General features: G+C 31.9%; 1 protein-coding gene across 1 annotated transcript in view; it reads left to right on the plus strand.

Annotated features, from left to right (window-relative positions):
- The first annotated feature begins 863 nt into the window (after positions 1-863).
- LOC133180135 (receptor-type tyrosine-protein phosphatase epsilon-like) overlaps positions 864-13,201 on the plus strand; it is a 46,631-nt gene continuing 34,293 nt past the window's right edge. The window contains exons 1-3 of the mRNA XM_061314710.1: positions 864-944; positions 4,896-5,058; positions 11,931-12,152. Of these exons, the coding sequence (XP_061170694.1) occupies positions 864-944; positions 4,896-5,058; positions 11,931-12,152 (466 nt within the window). The remainder of the gene's footprint in view (positions 945-4,895; positions 5,059-11,930; positions 12,153-13,201) is intronic.

Below are 13,201 nucleotides of genomic sequence, written 5' to 3' on the forward strand. Positions count from 1 at the left end.
GGATAAAATCAACTTTCATTAACATACATGTTGGTGATCTGTTAATTACACATTTTAGAACCAATTAAGCTTCTTTCAATAAAGACATGTCATCTTTCGTTAAAATATTATGAACAATGGATTATCTTAATAGCCCATTTATTAATAATTTACAGTGTATGTGTTAATAAAAATGAAAAATTATTCCAGAACCTAATTTATGAAAATAAGATTTTTAATACTGATTAATGTTTGTAATTTGTGTTCGAGACCATTGCAAATACATGTAGAAGTTTTAATTATTCTGCACAGTATATAATTTTGTAGATTCTATATTTAGCATCATGGAACTTAAAGTGCTGAATTTTAGAGCTCCATGTAATTAGGTCAGTGGTGAAATCCACTGGCTCAGCAGGTGACTGGCCGGTTTCCTAGGAAACAGGCATCCTAATCAGCTCTGTTTCGTAAACTCGGAGTGGTCACATCTTATCACTTGCAACACTTGAACAAAGCATATACATGTGCGTGTCCGTTTTGAATCGCAAGACAGAGAAAATGGATTGTTTTAGCCCTTGAAATGTAAGTATATAGTCGTTTTAGGTGTGATTGATAGAATTTTATCTCTGTGAAAGTTTAACTTGAGCATATAATTTGTAAAATTGAACAAGCTATTCAAGAATTGCAATTTTCAAAATATGCATGTATATTTACTAGTAATCTCTTTAAGTTATAACTTATAAGTAGTAAGTGACATCATTTTTGAACGGATTAAACTGATAAATTTTTCATATCATTTATAGCATCTGGTGGGGAGAAAACCCTTTGTGTTACAAGACCATTGATGTTTGGAATGTAATGGACAGTGAGTGATTTATCTCAATTACATGTATCAGTGTGAGAGACATGGATTTTACAGACAAAGAAACAGTAACATGAACAGGAAAAAAGGAGTGAATGGTTCAGAAGTAATATGGGCAGGAGAACATTCCAAAGTTTCACAAATTTGAACACTGGGACTCTTATTCTAGAGGAATATTATATAGTGACTGAAGTGATATGGGATAGACTTAAGAAAACATTGAACTACCTTTATTTCCCTCTGTTGATTTCATTCCATAGGAGTGACAAAAAAAAAATAGAACATTTGTTTGAGGAACAAGATAATTAACCATGCAGGATTTATTCAATCAATTGTGTTTTACTTGTAATTATGGAAATAAAAAGGTTACGGGAATTCATATTGTTGAACTAAAATAATTCAATCGCCGATCATTTGCCAACATGTTTATAGAACGTAGGGCCAACGTTGGTCCAACATTCATTCTTAGCTTTAAAAAAAACATTGAACCAACATTGGGCCAACAGGAAGTTAAACGTGTGGCCATTGTTGGGACAATGCCAGATAACCAACCATCGAATGTTGGCCCAACGTCGAGCCAACATGTTGGTTGAACGTAGGGCCGATGAGCAAGATGATATTGGGCCAATGCATAAAACTGACAGAGGGCCAACGCAATTTTCACCGTTGGGCTTGCGTTGGCCCAACGTAAGCTTGCTATCTGGGAAATAATTAAAATCCATGACATCCGATGTGCCACCCATTGCCTGGTTGTTTGGTGGACTGCCTCTTAATTTATTATATGAATGAAAAAAAATCATTCCACATTTTATTTCCGGACCGGTTTTGGTTTTTATCGGATGAAAGTGTACGTCATTTTTGATGTCACTGCTGCAGCAGAAGTGTTGGGTGTTGGAAACAAGTAAGTGTTCTCAGATATGTTTTTAGAATTTAGTTTATGGTGTTAAGAGAATTTCTTCAGCGTTACAGATTCATACGAACTTATAGTACTCTCGTGACTTCCATAACATCTAAGTGTAGTTGTAATTAATGCAGTTTGTAAAACGACGATACACTTAAGGAGAAAGTAAAATCCAGGCTTTTTGATATCATTGACAGCTGCTTTTTCAATAAAAATGGAACTCGTAAATTTACTTACCTTGTCATTGGTCATTTGCAAAATTATTTTGTTAAAAACATTCTGATTGTACACACAAGTACTCTGAAGTTGACATTAAAAAGATGCTTGAGTTTCTGATTGACAATATCTATGTGGTTTTTGGAGACCAGGTCTTCCAACAATCTATTGGAATTCAAATGGGTATCAATTGCGCCCCGTTATTAGCAGACTTTTCATATGAAGCAGAATTTGTCCAAAATCTTATACGTGAAAAGAAGAAAAAACTTGCTGTGGCCTTCAACTCGACATTTAGATATATCGACGACGTATTGTCAATTAACAATGGTTATTTCCATTGTGGTGTCGATACGATATATCCCGGTGAGCTTGAGATAAAAGATACTACAGAGTCTGACACATTTGTTTCATATTTGGATATTTTACTTGAAAAAGACGTTTATAGTAATCTAACAACCAAGCTTTATGATAAACGTGATGACTTTAACTTTTCAATCGTCAACTTCCTTTACTTATGCAGCAATATACATTCATCACCTGCATACGGGGTTTATATCTCTCAGTTGATTCAATACGCAAGAGCATGCTCTATGTCTGTGCAATTTCTAATATGAAGTAAGTTATTGACAAACAAGTTGATGAAACAAGAATATTAGCAGTCTAGTTTAAAGTAATCATTTCGTAAGTTCTACGGTCGATACAGTGACCTTGTCAGCAAATACAATTTATCATTGAGTCATTATCATTGATTGTTAGGCCACTATTTACACACTGAATTGTCGACGGATCTTTTCTTTATTCCTGATCAAGATAAGGAGCACACGGCGGGTGTGACCGGTCGGCAGGGGATGCTCACTCCTCCATGGCACCTGATCGCACCTCTGATGTTTTGGAGTCCGTGTTTGCTCTGCACCTATTTTGTAATGTTTAATGGACTTCTGAACTTGAATACTGTTCGTTTTCTCCATATATTTCATTAGTGATCTTGTTTACGTTATTTTGGATTTGTTTTCGGCGAATGTAAAAACCATTTAGCATTTCTAATTTTTCAGATTTGTTTTTCTTTTGTCAATAGTTACGTTTGAATATTTATGTACTATCTTGACATGAAAGTGAAAGTAGAAATCTTGCATAGCAGTTTGTATGTAGCCTATGTTAAGGTGGTTATTCATTCGGTTCTTTTATCAAATTATTGATGGAAAATGTTTGGGTTTTTTTTTTTTTTTTTTTTTTTTTTTTTGGTGTATTAAGCAACTGGAGTTCAGTGTCGAGTACCGTTTTATTGAAAGAACCCAAAGCTATTAAGACTGACGATTCAACCTAAAGCTGATTTTACTGAAGATTGCAAGATCACAATACACAGGTGAAAATAAATACACATAATAATCACAGTAATTACATAGTGACTCTTTAACAACAAAATATTTCTTGAGAAATTTCTTTTTGCTTCTTAATTCTACACTGGTTTATGAAAAATTAATCAAACTTTTTTTTTACTAAAATATTGAAGATATTGATATGGATAGAACTTTCTGGCTTTTAAACTATAAAATATCTGAAACAGAAAGATGCTCAATTTCAGCCTAATCTGGCATTCAAGATAATAGTGTAAATGTATTCAAAGTGCATCAGCTAATTTATTACTTATTTATATATTAATTGACATAGAATCATTTTCAACACTAGAGAAACTAGAGACTTGCATTCACTCTCTTTCGAAGTTTCTTTTAAGTTTTGATTGGAATTTGATTAGAAAATATTTCCTGTATGAATATCTATTTTACAAGTTTTATAGGCTCCCCTTCCTGCTCTGAATAACATGGAAGAACACCAGTGGACCTTTTCACAAAAAATCTTAAGTTTTTGCGTAAGATTTTAACTTAGGAATCTCTTATGACAAATCTTAAGTGCTTTTCACGAACGCATTCGTAGCAGATTGAACTTAAGATTTTACTTACGACAGACGTCATCCCTATCAACGACTTCAATATGCTTTATATTCCTTGAATAAGTCGGTGAAAATAAAAATAAAACTTAGTTTTCAACATTTGTCAGCATAAAAAATATTATTGACAACAAATATCGAATGTGATCGTTCGTGAAGCAAGGAAGTTTAAAATCTGACGTCACAATCACAAGTCTGACGTAAAAGTGGGTCATACGAAAATCTTAAGTGAAACTTACATCGTAAATATTTTGTAGTGTCTTTCATTTAATTTTTCGACAATGATTGTGAAAAAAATATAAAATACCATTGGAAGTTGCTTTAAAAGGTTCATTTTAACGTGTGTTTTGGTCTTTGCGGTTATATTTTTACAATAGAATCGGTTTTAAAATAATTAAGAGAGGGATGGGACTCTCATAAAGTTACGACAGATTTTGCACTTACGACTTTCTTAAGAATTTTTGTGAAAACGTTTTTTATCATAAGTTTTCACTTAAGATAAAAATATGTCGTAAGACTTTTTGTGAAAAGGTCCACAGGACCCTAAGCTTGCTCCAGAATAGGTAAATATACCCTGTATCACAAGCTTTGTTATTTTCTTCCAAACAAAGTTTTAAGATATACTGAAAACAAAATGTCTATTTCTCTGCCTGTACTTTTGCCTGTATTTTTTTTATATCCAAAAATACATTTGTATCTGATTATCCATTTAATATCAATATATTATAACATTTCAACATTCCATATTCATTTGTAAACATTTAGAAAAACTAAATGTTTTTTTTTTAATGATTTTATTATAAAGTATGCCTTCCAAGAGTGAAATTGTCTTGGAAATAACATTATGTGGTGTTATACATGTTTTATGAAATTAGTTTTAACTCATATCATAACGGATAAATATTTAGGAGAATGGGGTGTGCATTTGTTTGCACATGACAAATATTTTCAGTGAATGAACTTAAATTACATGTAGAGTTTAATTTGTATTTCAGAGAACCTGTATTAATCAACAGAACCTTAAAATTGGAGACTCCACTGTAGTGCCACGCAGTACATTAACATGTGACAATTTTAAATCCTATGATGAGGTTCCAAGGGGTTGTAAAATAGAAGAAAACAAAGAACAGGCCAAGAAAAAAAGTGTAAGTGCTCAAAGTAATTACTCTTTGTGCTAACTAATACCGGTATATATTTATCTATTATACATGTAATTGACTTCTTAATTTTTATTATTTTTTCATTATCATTTCAGAAGCAATGCAGTCACTGTCAGGGAAATAAAGCCAGAATTATGTAAAAAAAAAAAAAAATGAAAAAATATACACAAGATTATTGCTTGAGATTGTGTTCTTTGATTTCTTATTATTAAGTGATGAAAGGACAAGACAACTATTTAGCTAACTTTGCAATTCAAAGAAATACAAAATAATTAAATAATAAATGTAAGTAAGAAATAAACTTAACATATATTTAACATATGAAAAACATATGAACATAAACATATGTTAATCATATGCTCAAACAAAACATAGAAGCAACATATGTTAAACATACGATCAACATATGTTCATAAACATATGTTAAACATATGTTGCTCGTTTTTTATGGCGAACATATGTTTCAGAACATATCTTCAACATATGTTCAGCATATGCTAAACATACGTTTTACCTGTGTATGCTGAAACAACAAAACCACAATTATTGATTTTTTTTTTCAAAGGTCTGCTGTCTTCAGCAACACTTTAAGGAGTAAACTGACATTCATCTATCAGGCTGTATTATTTCTTAGTAGATTTTGGCAGGTTTGGCCGGGAAATACCAGCGGTGGGGATTGCCAGTGGTAAATACCAGTATTTCTCGTCACGGTTAGTACTACAAATTTCCTCTACAGTGGGTAATACTCGGAAATACGAAGTTAAAGTTTTTTACTTCTTTAATTTATTCAATCTTATACAAAATTCAGAAATAAAATAAACATAAAAGCAGAAGATGAATGATACTGAATATGTCTCAAACTCCTTATCACATAGATACCATGACCTATACAAATGGTCATGATCTTTGGAATTAACATTATCATTCCTAGAACAAAAAAATAGAATCCGGCCTCTTTTGTAAGTATATATACCTAATAAATAAGTGTATACAGAAAATATATTAACTACAATGAATAGTGCTCACAAATAAAATGTTCTTTAAATAATAAGTTACTTGTATACTGGTCGAAATCATAATGCTTCTTCGACGTACTCAAATATTATTAGGTAAATCATTCTTTTAATTTCAGTTATATTTATAATAGATATTTAATCAATGGATATCAATTATATCACCAAAACAGTGTCAATATTGTACCTGATCTCAAATATCCATTTTTTTTCCACTAAATTATAGCAAATATAGTCCTCCTTAGATATTTATATATTTTCTTCAGCTGAAGCTTCCTGGTCAGTTATTTTGTTTTCTTTTAATTCGTTTTCATAGATTTCAACGTTACCAGTATGATTCTTTCAAGAAAAAATATTCTTTGGACACTTTTGTGTTTCAGCGGATTTATTTTATCATCTGGATACGGTATGTGATATAAACGCCTTGTTAAAAACTTAAAGAACGTACGCTGAGAAAATAAGGAATAAATCACCATTACGTATTTGGTACTGGGTATTTCAAATTGCTATGCTAAAATAAACTTCATGCATTTTAAGGTAATTAAGGTTATTTGCTATTCTACTACGAAATAACACTTAATAAGACTTTTATGACTTGTTATTATACATCGATGCTATGATATGCCTTTTTAGTAAAAAAAAAAAAAAAAAAAAAAAAAAAAAAAAAAAAAAAAAAAAGAGAGAGAGAGAGAGAGAGAGGGAAAGAGATATTTATCACTTTCTTATAGCGCATACTTGAACTACCTGATGATATTTGCATATTTATATGCTTATATACTGTACATGGATTAGTTCTTAACAAAAAGATGTTTCCCTATATTTATTTTAATGTACATGCATTAATTTAATATCTTATTACGACCCCATTTCACCTTTCGGATCATAGCTTTGAAAAATCCTATTTCGGGATCTGTAAATGAACATAGAATTACGAACGCCAAATCTCGATTCCCGCCTACATTATAAACCAATTTAATTCAATATAAATGTCAATTTGGCCGTTTAAATTTATTTGAATGCAAAGAATAGATTGTAAGTAATTGATTTATAATTGTAAAAACTATGTCAAAAAGATATTTGCTCTTATTAACTGGCCTTTTCATAAGGGGGGGGGGGGGGGGCAGAGAAAGTTTTATCCATTTAAATCATGCTTTTGAACATCACCAAATCTTCAAATACGCATGAAAATGTATAAATGACAATAAATCTTTCCGTATGTTTAACTTATATTAAAGTCAACATATATGTTTGATAAAGTACATTGCTGTATTTGTAATTTCATTTGAAATTGGTAAAAAAAAATTCACCACGTACTTTTGCTGTTTTTTGACTGTAAACATATGTCCATCCCGGTTAAACAACAAAAGCTTTGATATGAATTTGTGAAATAAAAATTCATAATACCTGTAAAAAGGAATATTTGTTTCACGGGGGGTGGGGCTTCTAAAAAATAAATTCCTTTTTCGTTGATTTCTAGAGTACAAAGCACATTTTTTACCAAAATTATAGAGTTATCTCTCTTTGTTTTCCCCAAAAAGTTATATTCTATGAAAATTAACATAAATGTCTACATAAATATGAAAAATCATTTGAATATGATAAATTTTGAAAAATGATTTGGAGGCAGTTCATTTAAGTACAGTTTACCTTTGGATGCTTACATAATATTATGATGCATTGTTTTAATTTTCTATAGAAGAAGGTTCTAAAGAATTTAGGTTCCCTACCGGTTAAGCCGTAGAGAACTTTATGTTTTCTCCTCCTCTGTTCAACTGTCTCCCCGTATGTTTGTTATTCTGTCTTGGTTTTCCGCACATTTTTTTCTACACGCTTGTAGAAATTAAGTTGATATTAAGTATATCAATTAACTCTGATGAGTTTGCATTTCATTCTGTTTTAATGATCCTTGAGGGAGTTTTGGCAATTTTAATTTTTGAGGGAAATCATAAACACTTGCCGGAATGTGACATATCGCTATTGCAAAAAAAATGTTTGAACACAAAACTTTCTTCTCTCATTTCTGAAATTTTGCTGGTATAGCTGACATTACTCTAAAGTCTCCTCTTAGTATATAACTATCTCTAAATTCTAATAAATACAAAGGCTATTAATTTTAAGTCACCTGAGCCGAAGACTAAAGTGAGCTTTTCTTATCAAATAGGTTCCGGCGTCGGACTGTATTCTGTAAACTTTTCACATTATCTACTTCTTCTCAAGAACAACAAAGTATCCTTGGGTGAAGGGGATTTAAATTTGTTCATGGGAAGTGCCTCGTCCTCTTTGAAGAGGAGATAATTAAGAATTCGTGAAAATTTGGTGGCATCTTTTAAAAATCTTCTTCTCAAGAACTACTGGGCATGAAAAGATGAAACTTATGTGGAAGCTTCATTACATACTCTAAATTTTATTTGTTTATATCATAATCCTCTAGGGGCCACAAGAGGGGTCAAAGTTTTACATAGAATATATAGGAAATGTCTTTAAAAATTTTCTTCTCGAGAACAGCAAAGCCATGATTAGTCATATTATGATAGAAGTATCCTCAGGAAGAGTAGATTCAAGTTTGTTCCAATCATGACCCCTGGGAGTAAGGCAGGGTCACAAAAGGGGGTCAAAGTATACCATAGGAATATATATTAGGAAATATCTTTAAAAATCTTCTTCTCAAGAACAGCTAAGGTATTATTAGTCATATTAATACAGAAGGTAGTGTAGATTCACATTTGTTCAAATCATGAACCCCCGGGGTATGGCGGGTCCACAACAGTGGGTTAAAGTTTTGCATAGGAATATTTAGGTGAAATTGTTCTGCAAATAATGGAATAACCTGACAACCCTTAGAATGGACTAGTTAAATCAAAGGGTATATAGGGCAAACCTTTGGGGAAGTAAGGCATTCAGAAGCTGGATGAAGAAGTTGGATATTGAATCAGCAATAAGGAATTTAAGGTATTCCATCCCTAATAGCAATAGATTCAGTGAAATTGAACACAAAACAGATGTGTAGGGGTTGAATACTCAGTATATTTAGACATAATTCTCATTTATTACTATTACTATGTAAGGGTTGGATGTGTCCTAATCTATGACGTTGAATTTTTGTAAGAGATATCAATATCTCCCTGTGCTTTAATTAATAAAAAAAATTAAAAATTATGTCTCCGATTGTCATTCTATTTCTAATGTTTTAATGCATCTTTCCACCAGTTTTTATTGATATTCTTATTGTCTGCATTTTTATCTTTAAAAAATCATTTATCGATATAGACTTCATTGGCAAGTATCCTAAGGAATTGATGTTAAGTCCTGGGTGTAGGAAATCTAAAGAAGATTGAGACACCCAGTTCTTATGTATCAATGGGAACCTAGGGAAACACGGAGAAAAATGTACCTTACCAAGTAACCGTATCTAGATAAGAGAAAATTTAAGTATTATGTGATATACCCTCAGACAGAGGTGTCTTAATAATCATTCCAATCATCAGACAGAGTAAAAGGAAAACCTATATATCTTTTGTAAGAACCTGATCATACACTTTACGTAGGAAAAATCTTTAAAATCTTCTCAAGAACAACTAAGCCGTTATTAGTCATGTATATATATATATATATATATATATATATATATATATATATATATATATATATATATATATATATATATATATATATATATATATATATATACGGAAGCAACCTTAGGTATTGTAGAATCAGGGATAGGTTGAGTTGGGCCACAATGAAAGATCAGAGAAGATAGGGAAAAATCTTTAAAATTATTCTGTTTAAGAACAACAAAGCTTTGATTAGCTTTGATTAGTTATGTTGATATGGAAGCATCCTGAGGTAGTGTATATTAAAGTTTGACCCTCCCCCGTTCAATACTGAACTGATTTCTGCTTCTTCCTAACCAGTGTGCTCAATAGAGCGATGTGGCCCATTAGCCTCTTGTTAGAAGACTTATTACAAATAAATACAATCTATTTGTTGATTGTGTCAGAGTCTTAAATGTCTTATTTAACACAATTGCTGAAAAACCTTACCACGTACATAATATGTTTTAAATAAGCAAGAAATGATTAAGAGGCAATACTTATGCTTTCATATACATAGTCTAGAATCAGCCTTAATCTAGAATTGAATCCTTCTCTGTAAAAGAGCTCTAGATCATATTCCTGTGAAAATATTAAAAATAATCTCATTAAGGTAATCTGCCCATAATAGCTCATATTTACATTTGCTGTGTTTTTCTACTAAGCCAACTGTGAGATTAATTTGAAAACCATTTTTGTGTATACTCACGCGTAGAAATATACACTGAGAAACTCGCGCTAAAGTGACGTCACAATTAGGCAACAGAGACGTTAATAAAATATCACGATATAGGGCAACGAGAAATTCAAACATTGAGTATATTTCTGGTGCATTTAAACATGTAAAATGTAAATATAAGGAATGTTTTTAAGTTTAGTGTGAATTATTGGTATGTAAATCACAGACTTGCACGTAGGCATATTTTTCATGAAGCGCTAGCGCGCTTCATGAAATATGCCTATGTGACAGCCTTAGCCTGGGTGCTTAGCCTGGGTGGAGTAAGCATCCCCTGTTGACCGGTCAAACCCGCCGTAAGCACTATGCATTAATCAGGTAGACGGAACATTCCGTAGTCAAATTAAGTATAAAAAAAGACCTAACAATTTTTATGAAAGACGTCAGTCAAAATACGACCCAATTATAAGTTATATTAATTTTGCTAATAATGTCATTATAACGACAATAGTAAAATGTTATTCATAATGATGAAATAAATATTTTTTTATCACAACAGATGATTGTACACTTAGATCCTAAAATTTATTTAATGTATGATCTTGATGTGTCCTCAAAGTGTTATCTTTGTTTTCATTAATAATTTTAAAAAAAAATTATCCAATTAATAAAACTTTTTAATTAAAATGTAATACGCTCTAGAGTCGCGGTGTAAGGACTTGACCCTTACGTCACGGGCTTGAATCCCACTGCGCGACGTGAACACTCTTCCTTCGGATGAGACCGTATAAACAGACATCCCGAGTCGCAGTAGATGCTGGCGTGAAAAAAGATCCTTCACTGCTCTATGGCCCTGAGTGCCGAGCATAGGTCAAAATATTGCAGCTCTCCACCGGCAAGTGGTGGCGTCTCCATATGAGTGAAAAATTCTCGAGAGGGACATTAAACAACATATAAACAACGAAGAAATCATCTGAATTTTAAATACAAATGCAATACCGTAAGAATGCTTTCTTGCATACATTTAGCCCCTGCCCCTCCCCTCGTTTTGATTTGAATAAAATTGAAATAAAAAAAAAATTTCAATTGGCTTTAAAATCAGCTCATTTTTTAGTCAAGTTGTTTTTGAAAGATTTCTGTAAGAAACCTATAATTTTTCTATTTTTTTTTTATTATCGCCGTTTTTCAAGCGGATGTGGTCCTTGTTTTCTTTATTCCATTGATGCTTTGTGATAAGCTTTCTTGAAATTAATTTAGTGGTTTTGAGGAAGACGTTAGAAACTGTGAAAAATCTAACGACGAACGGACAGACAGATAGACGTGCAAAACCAATGATTAGAAAAGTTTTTTTTAACCTTGTGTTATGGTGAATTTAAATTAATATTGTCATTATAAACTTAAACGAAGGAATATGCTTCAGAATGTTTTCATTCAATATATCAAAATCATAATATTTCTAGAAACAACTCAAGAAAATTACATGTTTATGACACATATGTATTACTTATAGATTTAAAAAAAATATCAATGTGTAAACAGTTTAAGGTACGAACAAATTAAAATATACTTTACCTCTTTATTTATCTAGATTATTTATCTAATAAAAAACCGGCATTTCAAAAAACAACATCAACTGTGATTGGTTCTGAAGCCGATAATGCTGTGGATGGGAATCAAAGTACTTGTACAATGACCAAGCCAATTGGCCCTAATACCGGACATGATAGGGTGTGGTGGTACGTCGATCTGGGAGACGTTTATAGTGTATACAGCATCAACATACACTTTAAAGACATGGGGAAGGAAAATGGCAAGTTTCATATTCAATATTATATTCATAGTTTTAAAATACAAAATTTATAGTGAAAGGCAAAAGAAACGCAACAAGCAGTAAACTACAAATATTTGAATTTTTTATCTAATGATTTTCAAAAATGAATACAGTAAAGAAAAACTCGATTCATAAACATCAGAGATTAAATTATAACCTTTTAACTTTGGAAAGTTATACATGAATGTTAACCCCCCCTCCACCCCCCCCCCCCATGGCCATTCAATTAAAGCGTGCAAGACTGCCATTTACAACAGTTGCAACTTGATTTCTACGATACAGTAGGTTCATCAACCTCGAGCTCTGGGCGAAAGAAATATTCTTTGCCATTTTTAAATGGCTGTTTTTTCAGATGATGAGGTCGAATTTTCTCTCGCCAGGCGCAGTGTTATACCCTTGGATTTCCGGTCCAAGGACTGTCATTCATGCTAATGATACGTAAAAGCCCGTTGAGGCGTTATGTGTTGCATATTTGCATCTGCAACTCTCCATAACCTGTATTTTGAGATTTTCCAGCGAGAGCAATGGGAATGCGTACTTAAGTCATTTTTAGGAAGCCTTGGCATCGCTTACGGAAAAGAATTTATTTTTCGTAACATTGTTTCAGTACTTATGATGAACAGATACAAATTCTTAAACCCCCATATTATTGCCAAATATTTTGTTAAACATGCAATTTTTGATTTCTGTTAAGCGGACTCAAACTTAACTTCCGGTAATGATATGAAAATCATTCAACCGATAAATTACCGATATTTACAAAGTTGAAGATGTCCTTATATTTTAGATACAAAATTATATCCTATATATAATATTTTCCCCTAAAATAGGATGTTGCGTTTCTTTTGCGTTTCAGTATATATATCTGCCATTTAAAATTAAAAACATTTTCACGTCTACACTATGTTACTGCTTAATCAAAAAATCGAGCTCAGACTGCTTTGCAGGGTACCTCAATGAACAACGGAATATAAAAGTTCTTTACGAGGGTCATTTTAATACAAATGCATCATACAGTTTATCTTTAG

Source organism: Saccostrea echinata, unplaced genomic scaffold (assembly GCF_033153115.1).
Source record: "Saccostrea echinata isolate AGI-Se365-2 ecotype Australia unplaced genomic scaffold, CSIRO_AGI_Sech_v1 ptg000006l, whole genome shotgun sequence".
NCBI classification, from domain to species: domain Eukaryota; kingdom Metazoa; phylum Mollusca; class Bivalvia; order Ostreida; family Ostreidae; genus Saccostrea; species Saccostrea echinata.